General features: G+C 42.8%; 1 protein-coding gene across 1 annotated transcript in view; it reads left to right on the top strand.

The window, feature by feature from the left end:
* LOC308311659 (NGFI-A-binding protein 1-like) overlaps positions 1–23,888 on the top strand; it is a 24,135-nt gene extending 247 nt beyond the window's left edge. The window contains exons 2-11 of the mRNA XM_080758440.1: positions 7,946–8,172; positions 10,815–11,089; positions 12,713–12,908; positions 14,218–14,343; positions 14,797–14,930; positions 16,411–16,462; positions 19,246–19,365; positions 20,462–20,606; positions 22,248–22,409; positions 23,625–23,888. Of these exons, the coding sequence (XP_080614566.1) occupies positions 7,948–8,172; positions 10,815–11,089; positions 12,713–12,908; positions 14,218–14,343; positions 14,797–14,930; positions 16,411–16,462; positions 19,246–19,365; positions 20,462–20,606; positions 22,248–22,409; positions 23,625–23,728 (1,539 nt within the window). The 5' untranslated portion in view covers positions 7,946–7,947 and the 3' untranslated portion in view covers positions 23,729–23,888. The remainder of the gene's footprint in view (positions 1–7,945; positions 8,173–10,814; positions 11,090–12,712; positions 12,909–14,217; positions 14,344–14,796; positions 14,931–16,410; positions 16,463–19,245; positions 19,366–20,461; positions 20,607–22,247; positions 22,410–23,624) is intronic.
* Positions 23,889–23,904: the final 16 nt, after the last annotated feature.

Below are 23,904 nucleotides of genomic sequence, written 5' to 3'. Positions count from 1 at the left end.
TGAACCAAAACACAACTGATCTACATTGTAGATTGCTTATAATTAAGCTGACAAGAGTCGCAAGATCTTGTAGATCACTTTTTTTAAAACGCGATGACCTTTGAATGAATTCAGAGATGGATGTGGAACTAAAGTGCACGTTGGTTAATTGTGTGTTGTGTCTGCATGGATTTGAGCTGCTAGCTAGTGTCGTTGCACGCTGAGCTGAGCTGATTATATGGTTGTTGGGCTGTTTCTGTTATGTATTAATATAGCCATGGATAAAGCTGCTTTTTTGGGATTGCTGTTTTTTTGTAAGCGCCACGCCACTTTGACAACTATGCTAATTACTGTCTGCCCATGCCTGCCTGCCTGCCTGCCTGCCAGGCAGACAGACCTGCAAGGGTCCATTTGGTTCCATGTGCAGAGTTACAGACCTGTAAGGGTCCATTTGGTTCCATGTGTACACACTCAGAGTTACAGACCTGTAAGGGTCCATTTGGTTCCATGTGTACACACTCAGAGTTACAGACCTGTAAGGGTCCATTTGGTTCCATGTGTAGACACTCAGAGTCACAGACCTGTAAAAAGGGTCCTCCATGTGTACACTCTTGAGTTTCAGACCTCCTAATTAAGGGTCCATTTGCCTAGGCCTACACTCTCAAAGTTGGGGTCCATTTGGTTCTATTTGTACACTCTCAGAGTTACAGACCTGTGTAAAGGTTCCATTTGTACACTTTTAGAGTTACAGACCTTTAACGGTCCATTTGGTTCCATGTTTACACTAACAATTGTGAAAAGGCAGATCTACAAGCTCACAGCGCCTCGCAAAGAGGAGCCTCACAGAGGCGCTGTGAGCTTGTAGATCGCCTATTTTCTTTTTGTGTTTTACTCTTTCTTAGGTATAATACTAGACAATTTGGCCAATGTTTTGACGCCCCTCCTATATCCAGCTTTTAGTCCGTCCACAAACTTCGTCCTACACAAACATTACATTCCCATTGACAATGAATGGAGACTTTTTATCATAATGTCGTAGTGTCTGAGCAAATAGTGTCTATTTTATGTCATGATGACACAAACGGATATATTAGGCTTTCAATTCTCAACTCAGTAACAAGTTGGCGATACGCCAATAGCAGATAAGAGAGATACATTTTCATATCATAATTAATTTTAGTCCCGAATCGTGATTGGCGCGAATCAGATGATGTACGATGATAAGAGCGCCGCTCGGGTGTGATTATTATTTCTTTGTATAGTTTGTTGATTACTTTTGACGCAATGAAACTATTCAGAGGCGTTAAAAATTGGCCCTTTAGAAATGTGCAGATTCCCTAATATTATTAATATAAACCTGGTCTCTGTTCAAAAAGGGCCGTGTGAACCGGTCTTGAGCGGATTATATCGTTACGTCATGTTGTAGTCATGGTTTTGTAGTCATCAGGATGATATCGTTACGTCATGTTGTAGTATTGTTTTGTAGTCATCAGGATGATATCGTTACGTCATGTTGTAGTATTGTTTTGTAGTCATCAGGATGATATGGTTACGTCATGTTGTAGTATTGTTTTGTAGTCATCAGGATGATATCGCTACGTCATGTTGTAGTATTGTTTTGTAGTCATCGGGATGATATCGTTACGTCATGTTGTAGTCATTGTTTTGTAGTCGTAAGTTCCGGAAGATTGATGACTACAAAACAATACAATACTACGACATGACGCAGCGATATCATCCACTCCCGACCGGTTCATAAACCCGAAATGGAATGGTGCCCAGGCTAATATTATTATGGGTTTAATACACTTATACTGTAGAGCCACTGAGCCAGTAGCCGACATATTAGGGCGGCCTATACTGTGTTGAGTGAGAAAAGAATGTTGCACATTCAGCTAATGGATCAATGTGTGGCCTTGTGGTCGTGAGTGTCTGCCCTGAGTTTGGGAGGTCGGGGTTCGATCCCCGGCCGGGTCGTATACTGTACCAAATAAAAAAATAAAAAAAATGGCACTCAGTGCCTCCCTGCTTGGCACTCGGCATCAAGGGTCGGATTGGGGTAAGCCCCTGCTGCGAGGGGGCCAGGCACGTGCAGAGAGTGTTGGGAGAGGCAGGGGCTGAAATCCCATAAGAGGGCACTTTTTGGCCCAAAATAGCTGATCTACAAGCTCTCAACGCGTCGCACTTTTCGGGGCACAACCCTGCACTCTTTAAGATGCGGTGAAAAAAACTATTCTCCTGAATGCTGCCTTCCGGTATGGCATGGAAAGGAGAGGAGGGCATTTTGCATTTCTTTCACCATAATAAATAAACGCTGCATTCGGAATGGTCTGGAGGAGAGGGCACTTGTTTTACAGACGGGTAAAAGGGCAGGGGCTGAAGCCCCCTTTGATATCTATGTGTGCACACTGCACGTCCCTGTACTTGTACACCATCAAACTGTTTCACGCTACATAAACCGGATATAGGCTTCTATTCTGCCCTATATGGACCATATGAACCGGACCGACCGTTTGTTTTTTTGTTTATTTTCACATACAAAAATATTTCGGAAATGATACACAAGAAGGTCAATACAAATGACAAGGAGAAAGTCTAAAAACCCTCCAGCCAGGGGCTTGCAAGTGGCTTCTCCAGGCATGTTTATATATATCACTCATTCTTGAGATGAGGGACAAAAGTGGAAAAAACATGTCCCACACATAAGAGCCTTATTTTATGTAAAAAATAAATTAATTCATAAAAATAAAAGCACTTGCAAAGTTAAGTGTAATACAGTTGTGTATTATTATGCCCTTAATTTCATTATAATTGTTTTCATATTCCATCTGAATTAGTTAAAAGCAGGCCCTGTACCCAAAAAGGCCTGTATTTAGCCTGTCCCCAGCAAGTGGCCACAATTTCAAACTGCCAAAAAAGTGTCTAATACTGTCACAATCACATAAATATACATACTAAATTAAAGTAGATTGTCAACAACATAGCAAATAATATACACAGTTAATTTTAATTTATATTTTCTATTAAATATCTCATATCAAATGTTCGTCCCACGTCTCCGTCAACTCCGTCAGGTTTTTTTAAAAGTCTTAAATTAATCAGAAAATATTGTCGACAGATTTAGCCTGAAGACTCCTTTTCCAAGTCCCATTTATATTTGTTGCAACAGTGGAGTACCTGGTCTGACAAGCATTCAATTGTTTGATATTTTAAACAAACAATGTTGATAACAATGTGGTCACAGCTTTTACATGTCAACTCCGTCAGGACATTATTATGATCTTTGTTAAGAATTCCAAAATAATGTTTATTATTTTAGTTTAGGGGTTAGGTTTAGCTAACAAAATTAAGCAAAAACAAAATGGCTACATTGTACTAAAGAGGGTTAAGATGAAAACAAATGCCATTTTGTCAACTCCGTCAGACGTCAACTCCGTCAGATTTTGTGTCTGACGGAGTTGACGTGTATCTGACGGAGTTGACAAAAGTGTTCCTAAAACAATAAAATTATTGTTTTTGAATAATGGGCAGTATTCTAATTTGGCACACAGTTAGAGCATGCCTTAAGGAACATTTTTGGCTATGGGGCCATCACAGATTTGTCTCGTGGTGACCATGGCAGCCATATTACAAAAGAGCCGCCACCTGATGTTATTTTACAATAACTCAAGTTCTACACCACCTAGGATCTTGATTCTGGTGACTAAGACCTCATTTTCAAGGATGAGGGATACAGTGGTACAATTTAGACTTTCCCTGTGACCATGGCAGCCATTTTTCAAAATGGCCGCCACCTGCTGTTATTTTACAATAACTCAAGTTCTACACCACCTAGGATCTTGATTCTGGTGACTAATCATACATTTTCAAGGATGTGGGGTACATTGGTAATATTTAGATTTGTCCTGTGACCATAGCAGCCATTTTTTTTTCAAAATGGCCGCCACCTGCTGTTATTTTACAATAACTCAAGTTTTAGACCACCTAGGATCTTGATTTTGGCGACTAATCATACATTTTAAAAGATGAGAAATACAGTGGTACTATTTAGATTTGTCCTGTGACCATGGCAGCCATTGTTTTTCAAAATCACCACCAACCTGCTGTTATTTTACCAATAACTCAAGTTTTAGACCACCAAGGATCTTGATTCTGGCGACTAATCATTACATTTTCAAGGATGAACTTTCTCTGGGAGAGGTAAGGGCTTATTTCAGGTGCAGGTTGAGTTTCTACTGACAGGACATTAAAAGGAGGTGGGCTTTCTGGCCTTTGACTTGCCCCTTTCAGGTACAGATGCACAGTTTGACTTCACTGGCCACTGCAGGGAACTGTGGGGGAGAAACTTTGGTCTCTTGACACCCCGATTAGGTTCAGGGTTTTTTTTGGTGGAGACTTGCCTTTCATGACATCTTTGCTGCAGCAGTTGATCTCCTTACTGCCAGTGGTGGCACACTCTGGGTCTCTGGGGCATTGTATCTTGGTGGCCTCCTGCCAGTGTTTCTCCATCCTTCTCCTGAGCTCTGTGTTCTGGGGCTCTGTTATAGTCAACTTACATTGTCTTGGCTGGAGATTGCTTTCCTGCAGGGTCCAGCCCAGTCTTTGTGCAGATGGCTGCTGGCCCACCTGGAGGCCCCAACCTCACTTCTTCGGTTGGTGTGATTAGGTGGGGTGGTCTTCCCCAATCAGGATGAGGGGTTTGACCCTTTGAAACGGCAGTCTGGCCAAGTGTCTGTATTTAGTTGTGAGTTTAGATACAGGATACGATTGCTCACCCAGCCCCAGGTGACGAGGATGAGGTGAAGGCTCCTTTGATTTGGTAACATTGCTTTGGTTGACATGCTGGGGACACAGAGAAAGACACTGATGCCTTCAGTGTCTGCACATCCTGCCTGATGGTCCTGAAGCCAAATCTTCTGTCTTCAGTCTTTCCCTCACTGTTCACTGCTCACTGTTCACCTCACCGAATTTAGCCCAAGGAGTTTGACCCCTAGTTTGGCCATAGACCCCCTAGTTTGGCCATAGCCACTTGCCCAAATGTGCCGACATGTGCTGACCTCATCACATCTGTGATGATGGCTATGGCCGTTTTTAGCCAACGTAGTGTTTTTTGTGCAAAACTAATGCTTGGAATGGATCCAGAATCATGAAAAGCCCCTAGTTTGACATGCCACATGCTACTTAAAGCATAATGAAATTTTATTATTATTAACTTATATTGGTTGTTGATGGTACCCAACTTTCAGCAGCTGTCAAACATGCCCCTAGGGTGGTCAAATAGAAACCAATGTGGGATATGTTAGTAGACACCTTTACAAACATTGGTGAAGAAAATTCTTGGTAAGAAATGTATTCACAGATTTTATATTATTCTGATAATATTCCCTGAGTAAATTGGTAAAATAATAGCAGGTCCACCATTTTTGAAAATGTCTACCATCCATGGTCACAGGATAAATCTAAATAGTACAACTGTATTCCTCACCCTTGAAAATGTATGATTAGTCACCAGAATCAAGATCCTAGGTGGTGTAGAACTTGAGTTATTGGGAAATAACAGAAAGTTGGCGGCCATTTTGAAAAATGGCTGCCATGTTCACAGGGCAAATCTAAATAGTACCACTGTATTCCTCATCCTTGAAAATGTGGGATTAGTCACCAGAATCAAGATCCTAGGTGGTCTAGAACCTAAATCAGTTAAACTTGTCAACTCCGTCAGATGTTCGTCAACTCCGTCAGACGTTCGTCCCGTGATGTTTTTGTTAATTTCCAAAGAAATAGAAAATTTGCTGTCAAATCTTTTGTGCTTATGTATTGAAACACCAACTGAAATGATACGTAATGATGATTTTTTTTTTTTTTTACATGGTTTTCATGTTATAATATTGAAAATAAAGGTTGAAATGACGGTTTTGAGAAATTGGATATTTCATAATAGTGTGATATTGGAACAAAATAATATTAAAAGATTTGTATTACTTAACTTGATTACTGAAAGCCATTATAAGATAACTGAGGACTTTATATTATTGTTGAAATGATAAAATTCAATTAAAAGGGATTTTAGTGTGTCTGACGGAGTTGACATGAATCAGGTATTAAGTGCATAAATGTCCCATTTTAGAAAGAAATGTTATGCGAAAAACCTGTTCCTTCTCAAGATTGGTAGTTGAGACCTGTGTCTACAAATACATCTATTTGATTTGAATGTATCTTAAAAAAAAAAAAAATCCAGTTTGAAAAAGGTTTTGTCCCTTATCTCAAGAATGGGTGATATATACATTCATAGTTGTTTTTGTTTGTTTAAAAAAAAAACAATCATATTGAACACATGCAGATCTTAAACATTAGAATACAGATAAAATACAGGGACAGTGCAGAGGACGGAAATGTATACTGTATAACAAGAAAGAAAAGCACAATAGACAGAAGTCAGACAATAAAACAGCATTGAGTGCACCAGGTTAATTTAGCAAGAGAAGTGATTTTAGAACCCTCTTGAATTGAATCTATTGCCACAGATGTGAAGGTAATTGACCATAAACCGGAGATGTAGGCTTCTATTCTGCCCTATATGGACCATGGACTCGGCAAGGCTTACTGGTCTAGAGCCAAATTCCAATACCCAAAGTCTCGGCCACGCTCTCGCTCCCACTCGGTCACTCCAGCATGGCAGATTATAGTGAAAATGGTGACCTGTCGAAATATGTGAATAATGTGTCCATCTTGTGGACTTCAGACAACTTACATAGAGGTCTTTAAATACCTGGCCTGAATACCGTCAGGTTGAACTCTGCTAAATGAACAAACTGCAACGATTAACATTCAGACACTGACATTATAGTGACGTCTACATGATTGTCACATATTTCAGCAGGTCACCAATTTCACTGTAACACCACCATGCTGGAATGAGAGAGTGAGCGAGTGGCCGATATTTTGGAATTTGGCTTGACCCCTTTTGGTGTTGGCATCATGTTATGCTTTAGCTATGGAAAAATAGCAGATCTACAAGCTCATAGCGCGCCACCGAGTGGCGCGCTACGAGCTTGTAGGTCTGTTCTTTTTTTTAAATCAAAGAACAACTGACATGGAAAGATAGCTTTTTCAGAAAACTGGCATTTTCAAGCCACCGAGTGGCACGCTAAGTAAGAGCTAGTAGGTCTGCTATCAGGCCTAAATGGGTTAAAACTGAACAGATTTGACCTTCCGATCCAGAGATAATAATAATGGCCAAAAACATCTTGAAAACTGCCAGTTTTGCTGGATTTGTCTATGGCCATTGTCGGCCGTTTTTCTTTATAATAACACGGAGCTTGTATAGGTCTGCTATTTTAGAAAAACGATTTGACATATAAACATAGCTTTTTCAGAAAACTGTCAGGATGTATAGAAGACATTATTTTATAGAATCTGATCTCGGGTCAGAATGGGTTTAAGCCAGTGTTGTTTTTGGCAGCAAATCTCTATTTTAGTTTTAGTCATAGTCTCTTGAATAGTTTTCACTTAGTTTTAGTCACATTTTAGTCACCTGGAATGTTCTAGTGTTTTAGTCTAGTTTTAGTCGACTAAATGTCATACGATTTTAGTCGACTAAATCTACAGTTGATTTAGTCGACTAAAATGTGTTTTGACAGGCCTTGATGTCGTTGTAATGACATATTGTACACTTTGGTTGCATGCTGAAAATAGCAGATATACAATTGTGAGATTGTATATCTGCTATTTTCAGCATGCAACCCAGCATAAAACTGGATCTCTTCTGGACTAGTGGATCTCGTCCACTAGTCCCTTACTAACATTTTAGTCTAGTTTTTATTTGTTGACGAAATTGTCAGTATATTTAGTCTTAGTTTTAGTCATCATAGATTCGTTTTTATTTAGTTTTAGTCAGTGAAAAAAGGTAGTCAACGAAAACAACACTGGTTTAAGCGCACAATGACCCATGTTTTGGGGTGGTTCTCAGGGATGTCGGCGGTGTTGCCGCGGACGCTGGGCGAGCTGCAGCTGTACCGCATCCTGCAGCGGGCCAACCTGCTCTACTACTACGAGGCCTTCATCCAGCAGGGAGGAGACGACGTGCAGCAGCTGTGCGAGGCGGGCGAGGAGGAGTTCCTGGAGATCATGGCGCTGGTGGGCATGGCCAGCAAGCCGCTGCACGTCCGCAGGCTGCAGAAGGCCCTCCGGGACTGGGTGAGTTGATATGTTAGATAGATCTTTATTTGTCATCGCAACCATAGACTGTAAAAAAATAATTATGGACAAAGCGTTCCCCGGGTCTAACATGAACGTAAAATGAAGCCTGTCAAGTCCTGTCAGTATTGTAAGTCGCCATCTTTCTAGATCCGTTTGGGCCCATTCCCCCCCCCCCCCCCCCTTCTTCTCCGTTGGTTTTTATTTTGACTCGAGTGGGTGGGGGATCACGTTCATAGACTATAACGGTAGCCACGCCCCTCAGAACATACGCGACTTTATGGTAATTTTTTTAATAAATGGGACCATCATTTTCCGAAACACATTTAGGCCTGACGTCGAAAAAAAACAAAACGTTCGCTCTGAAAGATATATATATATATATATATATATATATATATATTCAAAGATTTGTGCCGCATTTTTACGATTTTTCAAAAATAGCAGGCCTACAAGCTCGTGGCGCGCTATGAGCTTGTAGATCTGCTATTTTTCAATAGCTAAAGTATAACATAATGCTTAGTTAAAACACCAAAAGGAGTTCCCGTACAGAATGGGCTAACACAGACCGTACGACGTGTGGGAATATCATAACTAATCCAACCGACTTCATGATTATCATTGATATTTTAGTTATCGTTGATTGGGGGGTGGGGTTGGCCTATCCTTCTGCAATGTACTCCTTGCTTTTGGCGCATGCGCGCTGCATGCCATTCACTTCCCTGATCAGAAAGAAAGGCTCGCCACGCGTAATCTAAGGAGCTCTCCATGGTTTTGACCAGATGGATATATCTTAATTTCTGACTTACTTCAACATGCCTCTCGCCCCGGAATATTAACAAAGAAATCTAGAAGTCTTGACATGCAGCAGAGAGCCACGGTATAGTTGAAGGTGAATCAATGGCTTTGTGGAGTCAGAGAAAATATTATACATGTAATGCTTCCATGGTGAAAACCTGCAGACATACTGTATCTCATGGCCCACGTTTATTATTATTATTAGGCCTATGTTTATTATACTGTACATGTGTGTGGGTGCAAACCGACCTATATTAATAAACCCATAATTTATATCCGTCTCATCTACGAGCTCGCGGGCTGCAGATCGGCTATTTTCGGAGGAGACATTTATAGACATTACGTATGTGCAAAAACGGCAAATATAATATGCCTGTGATACTTATGTAAGTTGGTTATGGCGAAATAAACCATTAGGACTTCATGAACAAAATGCACAAACAATATAAAGGCTTCCCTTTACAGGTCAAACAACACCATTCATTCACATACAATATACACATTAATAAATAACAATTAAGCAATTGATGATACCAGTGAGCTGGCGGTTATGAAAGGCTCGTCGTGAACCTGCATCCGTTGTTTTGGAGGTGGAAAGCCTGGTGATGTGAGGTTAGTTTGGAGGGGCGAGGCGGACTTTTTTTGATTGATTGAAATATTTATTAACAGTTTGTAGAATTACAGTACATTTCAAGCACAAACTCAATACAGAGACTGTTAACTGTGAGTGGACGACCCAATTAAGCATTACACTTGTTTACAACAGGGTCCACATTGTTCAATTCATCAAAACATATAGAGACATACAAATATACACTTCTATGTAGTTAAAGAACAGAACAGGAATTCATCATAAGCAAAAAGGGAAAAGATACATATACAGTGATGGGAAAAAAGGGGGGGGGGGGTGGGGTGGTGGAGGATTCAGATTTTTACAGAGGCCAGTTTCGAATTGCAGCCATCCGTAGGTGCCCTTTGAGAGCGGTTTTGAAGGAGTCAAACTTAAACTTGTGTATTGTGAGTGACAGTCAAAACAAGTTCTATCATTACTTAAAATACGTCACAGACACTTTCAAATGAGAGGGCCCTCAAATACCTCAAAGTTGTACACGTAAATGTGTTTTTTTTACGGTTGCGAGCCCCTCCTATATACTGCTCTTATATATGTCCACATTTGCCATTGACAATGACAGGATAATTTACGCTATGTGTGTCTGAGCAAATGGGCTAATCACATGTCTTTGATGATGTATGACGATAGCGGCGCCCCAGAGCCCGGGCAGGAGCCTTTTGTGGCGGTTCTGGACAAGTGTTGGTCCGACCGACTCGCTGTGGGGGCGTGGAACGCGTGTGTCCAATTTGAGTTGCGTACACACGGATATATATATGAGGCTGTGTTAGTCCTCTAATTGCTGGTGTTAGAATTACGTTATGCTTGTTTAGCTATTGAAAAATAGCAGATCTACAAGCTCATAGCGTGCCACCGAGTGGCACGCTATGAGCTTGTAGATCTGATATTTTTGAAAAATCGAAGAGGGACTGACATAGAAACATTAGCTATAGAAGACATTTTTAGAATCTGATCTCGGCTCAGATTGGGTTAATGAAATGGCAGTCTATTATAATATCACAGCCAGCCCCTCCCTCCCTCCCTCACTCACTCACTCACTCACTCGCTCGCTCACTCACTCACTCACTCACTCACTCGCTCGCTCGCTCGCTCGCTCCCTCACTCACTCACTCACTCACTCACTCACTCACTCCCTCCCTCACTCCCTCCCCTCACTCACTCCCTCCCTCCCTCACTCACTCTCTCACTCACTTCTTTTCTGAATGACTTCCAGGTCACCAACCCGTCTCTGTTCAACCAGCCTCTGACCTCTCTGCCCGTGTGCAGCATCCCCGTCTACAAGCTGCCCGAAGGCTCTCCCACCCTGGCGCTGCCCGGGTGTGGCGGTGGGAAGATGGCGCCCAAAGCCCTGACCGCGGCGGCGGCCTGCTCCGACGCCTCCGGGAAGATGGAGGGAGCCAGAGGGGAGCGGGGCGGAGGAGGAGGAGGAGGCGGAGCCTCGCCTCTACAGGGAGGCAGTGACGCCGTGGCATGCAGGTTCTGGTCCAGGTACTGATTGGTCCCGTTGTTAAAAAAAAACAAAAAACATATTTTTGGTGTTTTTTTTTGTTTTTTTTACTTACATTTTTATCCCACGATTTTTGTAACCCAGTTTTCTTTTCACCCAGTGCCAATTATCTAATGTAATCCTGGGCGCTACACTTCCTCTGCCAACCTGGGGGGGGCAGCGGACTGACCTCATGCCTCCTTCTATGCATGAGGAGTCCAAGCTGCTTCTTTTCACCTGACAGAGGGGAATTTCCCCGGCCGGACGTAGCGCGTGGAAGGGACACGTTATTCCGACCAGTTCCTTTCCCCTCCATCAGGCGCCCCGGCTGGCCAGGGGGAGGTAGTTTTAGAGACCAGGATTACGGCATGTTTTTGTGAGGGTATCTACCCTAGGGGACACGGGGAGAACATGCAAACTCCACACAGAAATTTTTGGTGTTTTAAAACATTATGTTATACTTTAGCTATTGAAAAATTGCAGATCTACAAGCTCATAGCGCGGCACTTGGTGAGGAGCTATATGAGCTAGCAAACTCGGTGGCTAGGCTAGCTAGTTTCTTGGGACATTTGTGGTCGTAGTGACTACATCTGCCATTAAAAAAAAAAAAAAAAATCCTCCCTGGAACAACATATTTTCAGATGGGGGTCGGCGGCCAATTACATATATTTTTGGGGGTCCTTGAAATGAACATGTTTGAGAACGACTGACATAGAGAACGACTGACATGGAGAACGACTGACATAGAGAACGACTGACATGGACAACGACTGACATAGAGAACGACTGACATGGAGAACGACTGACATAGAGAACGACTGACATGGAGAACGACTGACATGGAGAACGACTGACATGGAGAACGACTGACATAGAAACATTTACATGGAGACGGGAGGAAACGGCCTTCTCAAAGATTTCCACTCTGGGAGGTGTTTTCGCTTTGTTTGCGTTTTCACCTCCTACTCATACTTTTTATTTTGCCGTTTTCTATGAATACCGTTCTCGTGTAAAGACCACCTTAGGCCTCGTTTAGACCAGTGGTTCTGCCTTGGATAAAACAATTATGATATGATATACTTTCAAGGTTCAAGGTTCTTTATTTTTTGTCTCCCGAGGAAGACATTAGTCTTAGGGCCGATTCATACTCCTATTTTAGAGCCGAATAAAAGTCGGCTCGGCGCTGTAGAGCCTACAATGTGACGTCATTTGAGGTTCGGGGGGGCGGATACCGTCCTAAAGTCGGCTCTTCGGTGCTACTGAAAATTTCTGACGAGCCGAAATAATTTCGGCACTACGGCGCCGAAACAGCGGTAAAATAGGAGTATGAATCGGCCCTTAGACAAAGGGCCCGCATGCAAGCGTAGCCCTTATGTTCATGTCGCCACAGTGCAGCGCCAAATACATCTTTCTTGCATCATAGAAAAAGAAAGCGACCGCCCTCTTCAAGAGGCAAGCAAAGAACTTATTGTCAGTTCACACTGAAATTTTGTCTTGCGACACAGCAGCCAAGTATGCAGAACACATATACACACATTAGACATAACGCAAAGAAACTAACCCTGGGTTATGTTGTTTGGGGGGGTGGTCTCCTCCTCTCCTCTCCTCTCCTCTCCCCACCACAGCAACGACAGTGAGCAGAGCCTGTCTCCGTCGGACCTGGGCTCCCCTTCGTCCCCTCGGGACGGGCTGGAGGCTCTGGACTCGGCGGCGGTCCAGTCGGTTCTGGAGTGTGTGGAGCGCATGACGCCCGGCCTGCCCAAGAGCGACCTGGCCGAGGTCCGAGACCAGCTGAAGACCAACAAGAAGCTGGCCAAGATGGTGAGACACACGGACAACGCATCAACGTCATTTTAGTAACATAATAAAGATTTGTATTTTTTTACAGTACAGTGGTTTAGAACACCGAACCCATTTGTATGGGTCATTTGTATGAGTCCCTATAGGCCTATATAGACCTTGTACATCTGCTATTTTCACTAGTTTGGGTCCCAGGCAAATTTATAATTTATTTTTTTGGATCTTGAGGTAAAACGTTTGGGAACCACTGGTTCAGAACGGTGGCGTTCAACTCTTTTCATATCGTACTCTCAGTGCCGTTGTTGTCCCGATCGGATCGGGTGATCGGAAAATAGGGGCCGATCGATCGCGTCATTTTCAAATGATCGGAAATCGAATCGGGAGCCAAAAAGCGTGATCGGGGACATCCCTAGTATCAATATTATATCCATATCATGACATTAGCCTGGATATTATCTGTGATTTGGGATATTGTACTGTTGTGATATGGCATAAAAATGTGTTCTATAAAATATAAATATCGGGAAAAATCGGTATCGGTAGATGCTCAAAATAAAATGATCGGTATCAGATCGGGGCAGCACAAATATCCTACGAGTAGGGCGACCACATCATCAGCGACGTCCCTGCATACTCTTTTCATGTCACCCTTGAGCTGCCGTTTATACAACATAGAACCCAGCGGTGGAGTTCTCAACGGGCCTGAAAATTAGGGCCCGGGCCTTGGTTGGTTCATAATGATAACTGTACAATTTATATTATCATAATTATAACAAACTGTGTATATTAATTAGGGCCGGGACTAATTGCGATTAATTTAGATTAATTAACTACAGAAAAATTAATCGCGATTAACTACAGATAAATTAATCGCACCTTTTTTTTCACCGCGGAACGTTTCTCACTGGGCGCTTTTCTATAGTACTGAAAACTGGAAATAATAAAAAGTCACCCCATTTTGTGTTGCCTAGAACTGGAGGTCTGACAAAAAACAGTAACGATATGAAGTAAGTACAGCTTTGTGATGTCACTGAGATGTACTTGTTACTGTTACTACATTTTTTTCAGACCTCCAGTTCTAGGCAACACAGAATGGGGTGACTTTCTATTATTATTTCCACAACAGGTATATTAATGACAGTAAAATGTTGAAAATGAGTGGTATCCTGTAGTCACTATTCATTGATTCACTGGGATACCAAAAAACATTTAAAAAAAAATGTGATTAATCTAGATTAATTAACTACAAACCCTCTGATTAATTAGATACATTTTTTTAATCGAGTCCCAGCTCTAATTATTATATTATCACCACCACGCTAACCAACAGGTGGGACACATATTTGATCTGTCCGACGACGACCCTCGCCGAGAGGACGAGATCCGCAAGTACAGCGCCATCTACGGGCGGTTCGACTCCAAGAGGCGCGACGGGAAACACCTCACCCTGCACGAGGTACCGTAACGTTAAACACCTCACCCTGCTTTATCATCTGTGGCTCCACAATTTGGACGGCACTGCTTATGCAATTACAGCCAATGGTCAATTTTTGTACCATTTGTACCATGCTTTAGCTATTGAAAAACAGCAGATCTACAAGCTCATAGCACGCCACCGAGTGGCGCGCTACGAGCTTGTAGGTCTGCTATTTTGTTTTAAATCGAATAACCACTGACATAGAAACACATAGCTTTTTCAGAAAACTGTCAGGATGTAGAAGACAAAGTTTTGCCTTATATATTGGTTTTCTATGCTATGGTGTGGTAATGATATAAAAACAACACAGAAACAGCAACTATTTGTACACTCACAGAGTTACAGACCTGTAGCTGCATGCACTGGGTCCATTTGGTTCCAATGTGTGTGTATCACTGTCTCATAATATTAATTGGGCATATTTGGCTCCAGTTGACGGTGAACGAGGCAGCGGCCCAGCTGTGTATGAGAGACATGGCCCTGCTGACCAGAAGAGATGAGCTGTTCGGCCTGGCCAGACAGATCTCTAGAGAGGTCACCTACAAGTACACCTACCGCACCTCCAAGTATGTACTATTACTGCCCATTGTACTATTACTGATATGATATGATATAGTACTTTATTGTCAGTTCACACTGAAATTTGTCTTGCGACACAGCAGCCATGTATGCAGAACACATAAAACACATTTGACATAAACACAAAGAACAAGACAATTTACACACATAAAGACATGAGCAATATCCACCGCTTACATTACCCCGTGGCTACTACAACTCCTGATTGAGCCTCAAGGTCGACTGGTGGACAAAGGACCTCTTTAGTCTGACCTTATTGTATGCTGGTACACCATATCTCCTTCCTGAAAGTAGCAACCTATACTCTCCATACAACACATGTTTAGTATTAGAGGTGATATTCCTTGCTAACCTTAGGATGCTGTTATCATACGTGGATGTATAAAGTTTCTGAAGTTGATGTCCAACAATCTTTGAACAAATGTTCAGTTGTTGCAGCAGTTGTGACTTTAGGGCTGCAGACAGACATCCATACCAGGTGGTACTACAGTACTGATTAATAACAGTAGTATACAGTACAGTACTACAGTACTGAAGAACACTCATAATAACAGAAGTGAAAAACAAAAGAAGAATTGCTACCTATAAGTAGGGATGTCCCGATACACTTATTTCGTTCTCGATCCGATCCCACAATTTCTGTATTAACCGATACCAGTGTCGTGATCTCATGTTGTGTTTATAGCTATCTAGCTATATATCTGGTGTTGTGTTTATAGCTATCTATCTATATATCTGGTGTTGTGTTTATAGCTATCTAGCTATATATCTGGTGTTGTGTTTATAGCAGACTCCTCACTCAAATGTGCACTTGCAGTTTGGGCAACTCCAAATTAAACTCCACATGCCCCAACATTTATAGTGTCACTTTCAACCCCTCACCCCCTGTGTGGGATCGGTGGTTAGACTGGCATAGTGTCGACCCCTTACCCCTGTGTGGGATCGGTGGTTAGACTGGCATAGTGTCAACCCCTTACCCCTGTGTCGGATTGATGGTTAGACTGGCATAGTGTCAACCCCTTCCTTACCCCTGTGTGGGATCGGTGGTTAGACTGGCATACTCGCCAATACCGATATGACCCAATATGACAAATAATACAGATACTTTTCCAATACCGATATAGTATCACATTTTTGTCTCGTTCCTGAGCCAATAGAGGCTCTGTGCGTGACATCATAATGCAGGAACAAAAAACTACTTTCCACAGCCCACACATCCAAACAGAAAAGTCCTTAAACCAAACGTTAAACTCGCCGACAATTCAGCCATACGGAAAGCTTGAATTATCCTCTTTCTATCTAGTGTTTGTTTCATAAAAGTCCACCATAGATTTGTTATGAGCTACTTTCTGTCAATAAGTTGGAGTTTGGAATAAGTCCTGTTGCTCCTGCATTAGAAACAAATACATAAAATAAAACTCCATGTTCTGTGTGTTTTATCTGTAACTTTGACCTTTAACCCTGCAGAAGCCGCTGTGGTGACAGAGATGACCCGTCTCCTAAGAGGATTAAATCAGAGGTGAGAGGTCAGAGGTCGTGGATGGATGGGTGATTTCACTCCTCTTTCCGGGTAGGAACAGAGTGCATTCTGGGATGGATTGGGCCAAATCGTGAACATTTTTAACTAAAATATTGGCTTCTGGGGGGGTCCCTGGAACTACATATTTTGAGATAGGGGTCCGTGGCCCAATAGAGATAATTCTGGGGGTCTTTGACATGAAAAAGGTTGAGCACCGCATAGAAACATGGGTTTTTCAGAAAGGTTTTAGTATTTAGAAGCGTTTTTTTTAATCGACCTCAGTCCAAAATGGGTTAAAGCCAAAGGTATCACTGATCCTAGACCAGGGTGTAAAGTAGACTCCTGTTCCGTTGATTAAAGGTATCACTGATCCTAGACCAGGGTGTAAAGTATACTCTTGTTCCGTTGATTAAAGGTATCACTGATCCTAGACCAGGGTGTAAAGTAGACTCTTGTTCCGTTGATTAGAAACACATGTCTGGTAATCTGCTGGGCTTTGATTCAATATAAAGAGCTACACATTCGTGTGTGTGTGTGTGTGTGTGTGTGTGTGTGTGTGTGTGTGTGTGTGTGTGTGTGTGTGTGTGTGTGTGTGTGTGTGTGTGTGTGTGTGTGTGTGTGTGTGTGTGTGTGTGTGAGTGTGCGCGAGAGATTTTTACTCTACTCGTGAGGACCAAAAGTCTGCACTATGTCTATAGTACAATAGAAATAATCATTGTTTAACCCATTCTGGGCGGGAACCCCTATTGGTATCTTACCCCCTCAGGCCGGGCACCCATATTTGGGTTCTGTACAGTATGTACAGTATTCAAAAATGTGATTTTTTTTGATGCTGCTATATAAATATTTGAAGTTTTTCAGAAACCTTAGGTCAGGATTTAGAGGCGTTTTTAGAATCGGCCTTAGGCCTTGAAACATGCATTTTATATGTAGGTTAGCGATTTGGAAAACAATCAGGGTTAAGATGAGGACATTCAGAGATCCCTATAGGGTAGATACCCTCACAAACTCTCTATACTGCCTCCCCCTGGTCAGCTGGGGGTGCCTGATGGAGGGGAAAGGAACTGGTTGGAATAACGTGTTCCTTCCAACGCGCTACGTCCGGCCGGGGGAATCTCCCCCCTCCCTCCCTGTCGGGAGATAAGGAGCGGCCTGCTCACTCCTCATGTGTTGGAAGGAAGCAATGAGCTCAGTTCAGGCTCTCCCCGGGTTGGCAGAGGGAGGGAGTATAGCGAGCGCCCAGGATTCCAGTTTAGGGCAATTGGCACCGGGTGAAGAAAGAAAATGAGTTACAAAAATCATGGGATTAAAATAAATGAAGGTAGACATTCAGAGGTCGCAGCGCGTTGCGTTGTGAGCTTGTAGATCTGCTGTTTTTGCGCAACTAAGAATAATAATGTGTGTGTGTGTGTGTGTGTGTGTGCGCGCGCGCGCGTGTGTGCACATGCTTATAAAGGGGACTTCCACCCTCCCTACTGATCCTTAATGTCATTTCCTGCTTCCATTGTTTGTGTTTGGAGCAACTTCACAGACGATCAAACAATCGGAACATTGTGATCAATATAGATCAGAACATTTTGCTCATACATTTTCTTATCTCTATCTTATATTATAATTTACTGAGACACTAGTACACACTACAGACTACACTGTCTCTCTGCATTCTGTGGTCCTATAGTTTACTGTCTCTCTGCATTCTGTGGTCCTATAGTTTACTGAGACACTACACTGTCTCTCTGCATTCTATGATCCTATAGTTTACTGTCTCTCTGCATTCTATGATCCTATAGTTTACTGAGACACTACACTGTCTCTCTGCATTCTATGATCCTATAGTTTACTGTCTCTCTGCATTCTATGATCCTATAGTTTACTGTCTCTCTGCATTCTATGATGCTATAGTTTACTGTCTCTCTGCATTCTATGATCCTATAGTTTACTGTCTCTCTGCATTCTATGATCCTATAGTTTACTGAGACACTACACTGTCTCTCTGCATTCTATGATCCTATAGTTTACTGTCTCTCTGCATTCTATGATCCTATAGTTTACTGTCTCTCTGCATTCTATGATGCTATAGTTTACTGTCTCTCTGCATTCTATGATCCCATAGTTTACTGTCTCTCTGCATTCTATGATCCTATAGTTTACTGTCTCTCTGCATTCTACGATCCTATAGTTTACTGTCTCTCTGCATTCTATGATCCTATAGTTTACTGTCTCTCTGCATTCTATGATCCTATAGTTTACTGTCTCTCTGCATTCTATGATCCTATAGTTTACTGTCTCTCTGCATTCTATGATCCTATAGTTTACTGTCTCTCTGCATTCTATGATCCTATAGTTTACTGTCTCTCTGCATTCTATGATCCTATAGTTTACTGTCTCTCTGCATTCTATGATCCCATAGTTTACTGTCTCTCTGCATTCTATGATCCTATAGTTTACTGTCTCTCTGCATTCTATGATCCTATAGTTTACTGTCTCTCTGCATTCTATGATCCTATAGTTTACTGAGACGCTACACTGTCTCTCTGCATTCTATGATCCCATAGTTTACTGTCTCTCTGCATTCTATGATCCTATAGTTTACTGAGACACTACACTGTCTCTCTGCATTCTATGATGCTATAGTTTACTGTCTCTCTGCATTCTATGATCCCATAGTTTACTGTCTCTCTGCATTCTGTGTATGTGTTAACCGTGTCAGTCACTCCGGATAAAGAGCGTCAGATAAAACGACCACGTTTGTAAAATGGTCCCGTTTTCTCTCTGCCGTGCAGGAGAACTTCTTTGACCTGCAGGAGGCGCTGCAGGCCATCCACATGAGGCAGGAGATGCTGAGGGAGCAGCTGGCCTCCGCCAAGTCCAAGGGGGAGGAGTCTGTAGGACGCAACCTCCAGGTAAACGCCCATAGGGGGAGGAGTCTGTAGGACGCAACCTCCAGGTAAACGCCCATAGGGGGAGGAGTCTGTAGGACGCAACCTCCAGGTAAACGCCCATAGGGGGAGGAGTCTGTAGGACGCAACCTCCTATCATAATTGATCATAAGAAAATCATAATTGTGTAATGACAAATGAAGCCACTATGACCACAAATGTCCCAAGAAACTATCTAGCCTATAGCCACCCAGTTTGCGCTCTGGGAGAAAAGCACAGCTGGATTCTTTGTTTTAATTGGGTGTTCCACGACGTTGGTTTGAAGCACGGCTAGAAGGCTGTTTCAACCAATCAGATTGCTCCCTCGAAACGACCAATTTGGGGCGTCCTAGACATGAAAAAGTTTGAGAACCACTGATTTTTGTGTTTGAGTTGAGTTGGAGCGTGATGTAACCAGTGATATAATAAAGTCATCTAATATATTTTTAATATATGTTTATTGGTAGTAGTTTTCAACAATATAGTACAGTTTGAACATACCATTTCCCCCCCCTCACCCCATCCCTCCCCCCACAGTTATCGTCATCATTGAACAATATAAAAAAAAATAACAATAACAATTGAGTACAGACATACAAAAACAACCATGTATATTTGACATATAATAATATGAACAGTAGGAAACGAAAATAATAATTTAAGCACAGATAACAAAAACTATAACAAAAATATAAATAACAAAAAAAACAAAACAAATGCAATTATGAGTTGGGTTTTTTTTTTTGTTCATAAAGAGTTACAAGTTCTGTTGGAAAACATTGTGTTGAATCGGAACGTTGTCATACAGCACCCTCTATATACACAGTTCTATCGTTATGAGGAAGCAAATAATGTATTTCTTGTTTTTGTTTTTGTTATTTTCCATACCTATGTTTGATTACTTTGTCTTAATATTTCTATATTACTATTTGTTTAAATTGTATATTAACTTTGGTGAGAACCACTTATAAGCCCTCCCTGGGTTTCTTTTCTCACCTGCACACACTTTTTTTATTGATGTTACCTTTTTGTACTGTTTTTTATTGTGCGAAATAAACTAAGTAATCTAATATTATTCCAGGTCCAGCTGGAGCGTCTGTTGGCTCGTCAGATGGAGATTCTTCAGGACGCGGCCGTTCAGGAGAGGCTTCAGGCTCTGGACTGGAGGATCCCTCCGTCTGCCCTGAAGTACCTGAGCTCCTCACAGACCCCACAAGACCACCAAGGTGAGATTACACACCTGAGCCCCTCCTCCTCACAGACCCCACAAGACCACTAAGGTGAGATAACACACCTGAGCCCCTCCTCCACTCAGACCCCACAAGACAACCAAGGTGAGATGCAAGTAAGATGCGCGAACGCAGCTCGTAAATATAGTGGGTTTTTTAAGTTACGTTTTTATTTTAGTCTCTGTATGTGTGCGTGCCAGCTCAGTGGCCTTGTGGTTAGAGTGTCCGCCCTGAGACTGGGAGGTCGGGGTTCGATCCCCGGGCGGGTCATACCAAAGACTGTAAAAATGGGACCCAGTGCCTCCCTGCTTGACACTCAGCATCAAGGGTTGGATTGGGGGGTAAGTCCCTGCGACATACTAGTGTCATGTCCAGGGGGTGTACTTGTACATCAAGCTGCCTCACGCTACAGAAACAGGAGATAGGCTCCTGCCCCTATGGGCCTCATGGCTCGGCAAGGCTACTTACCTTTTTTTTTATGTGTGTGTGCGTACGACCGTACGTGTGTGTTTTTCTTTTAATAATACGTTTTTTTGTACGTTTTCTTTTTAGTATATATATTTATTAAGTGACTTGACTTCTTCCCATCGGCTACTGCCGATCACATGACACGGGCATCCGCACGCACTGGTTACAGGTGCATGATGGGAAGCTGAGTTTTTTTTGGCCTTGTGAACCTCTAGTTTATTACATTTTCAAACATGAAAGAAAGGAACTATTTTCCGGCGGCCAGGAATCAAACCTGGAACGTTTGGGGTGTCCACAAATATAAAGGAGAGAGAGAGAGAGAGAGTCATAGTTCAACCTCCCTCTCTCTCTCTCTCTCTCTGTCTCTCGCCCACCTCTCTCATTCCTCATTATACTTCTGTTCCCGCTATTCCCACACTGCACCTGCAATTATCACACCCACGTATGTAACGCACGCACACACACACACACACACACACACACGCACACACACACACACACACACACGCACACGCACACGCACGCCTGTTTACCTCAGGCCAGTAGCCCAGAGGGGGTGTCTGTCTGTCTCTCTCTCTCTCTCTCTCTCTCTCTCTCTGTGGGTGTATTGTGCTCTCTCTCTCATCGCCTACGGTCAGTGTTTCTCAAACTGTGGGTCGGGACCCACAAAAGGGTCCCCAGTGGGTGCAAAGCAGCATAAGTGTATTCAGGGTATGTGCACATTTCTAAAGGGACCTTTTTTAACCCATTCTGACCTGAGATCAGATTCTAAAAAGGTCTTCTACGTCCTGACAGTTTTCTGAAAAATCTATACATAGTGCTAACACCAAAAGGGGTTAAAGACTTTTAATCGTTTCTAAAACAAATAAAAAAACATAAGACCATTAATTCCTTCCTCAAAAGGAATCGTCCAACTACTAGTTCCTTTGCGAGGCTTGTAGATCTGCTATATTCACAATTTAATATCTGTGGAACTGAGTGATACTAAATGTAGGCCTAAGTTTTCAGGAGAGAAAAAAGGCAAAAAAAAAAGCTGTGCGCGGGCTTTCAAATGTACATCATTTTTGTTTTGATTATATTGTTGTATTGTGCTTTCTGCTTTGGCAATGTAAACAATACAGTATGTTTTCTCATGCCCAATAAAGCCCTTTGAATTGAAATTGTGTGCAGATGATCGGCCAATCAACTTGCGTGTTGTGAGCCAGAGCATGCAGGAAGGGGAGCTCCCATTGGGCAAGCAGCTGGCCAATGAGCTGAAGCGCCATCTCAATCACAACCACCACCACAACAACAACGGTCACACAACGGACAACGACAGAACACCAGCGACAGGTACTGTCTGTCTGTCTGTCTGTCTGTCTGTCTGTCTGTCTGTCTGTCTGTCTGTCTGTCTGTCTGTCTGTCTGTCTGTCTGGTCTGTTCCTACATTGTTCTTCCTTTGTTTTTTTTACCAGCTGCTAGCCAATAGCAAGCTGAGTCTATACAGGGCCGAGGTGGCAGCCCTCGTAGACTGGTGCACTGATAATAACCTTATCCTAAACCTGGCTAAGACCAAAGAAATTATATTTGATTTCCGGAAAAAGGGGATTATGCCCCCATCCCTGGTTATCGGTGACCAGCCTGTCGAAAAGGGTCGACAGTTTTAAATTCCTTGGCACCACTATATATATGCTGCTCCCTGAAATGGGAAGTTAACACTAGTAACATCTTGAGTAAAGCCCACCAGAGGCTTCACTTCCTACGCCTCTTAAAGAAGTCCGGTGTGACTGGGGAGGCGTTGGTTCACTTCTACAGAGCCACTGTGGAGAGAGTGTCCTCGTCTTCTCAGTCACAGTGTGGTATGGAAACACCACCGACTTAGAGAGGAAACGGCTGGAAAGGGTGGTACGCACAGCGTCAAAAATCACTGGCCTCGACCTCCCATCCGTCTCCTCTATCTACACCATACGCACTAAGTGTAGGATGAAGAAGGTGATCGCCGACCCCTCCCACCCTGCCTGCACTCTTTTCGCACCCCTGCCCTCAGGTAAGAGACTGCGGTCTCTAAAGTGCAACACCTCCCGCTTCAAGAACGGCACTTATCCCGAGGCTGTTCGCCTCTTGAATGCTGACCTTCTTTTCACTCGCACTTTACAGCGTGAAGCTGCCTTGTAAAAACGATGAACTGTGATGAATTTGCTATTTATTTATTCAACATGAATTTGTAACGTTTTGCATTCTTCTTATTTATTGGTCCCCCTCATATGATGTCTGTACTTTTGTATCGTGTTCTGTCTGATTATGTGATGTGAATATGTATGTTTTTAGTGCACTGAAACAAATTCCAATCAACTCTGTTGACATGGCAATAAAGTCTTGAATCTTGAATCTATAATCGATGTGCAAGCTAGTCCAGCTGCTTTTCTCATTGCCTGACGTATGTGCGCACCGCAAATTTGTCGGTTGCGTGCGGAAAGGAACGACTCAGAAGAACACAATAGTTCCGCCTTGAAGAATTTTGGTTCCTACCCTAAATTAAATTCTGACTCTGATGTTCTTCCCTGGTAGAAAACGGCTCGTCTCAGCGCGGCTCCGCCTCCTCGTCTCAGCGCGGCTCCGCCTCCTCCGACCAGAAGAAGATCATCAAGTCGGAGCCAGAGGACTCCACATAGTGACCCCTCCCCTCCCCCCCCTGTGACCCCTTGACCCCTCGACCTCCCCCCCCCCCTCCCCCCACACCTCTGTTCTACTCACGTCACAGTATGCAGTTCTGAGCAGTTTATTAGTAGATATACTAAAGCAGTGGCTCAGCGCCAAAGTTTTTTTTTTTTTAACCCCAAAATTAGAA

This window comes from Protomyctophum bolini (genome assembly GCF_963924005.1).
Source record: "Protomyctophum bolini genome assembly, chromosome: 24".
NCBI lineage: Eukaryota > Metazoa > Chordata > Actinopteri > Myctophiformes > Myctophidae > Protomyctophum > Protomyctophum bolini.
Note: the sequence above shows the minus strand (reverse complement) of the source record. Positions and strands in the feature narration are given on the sequence as shown.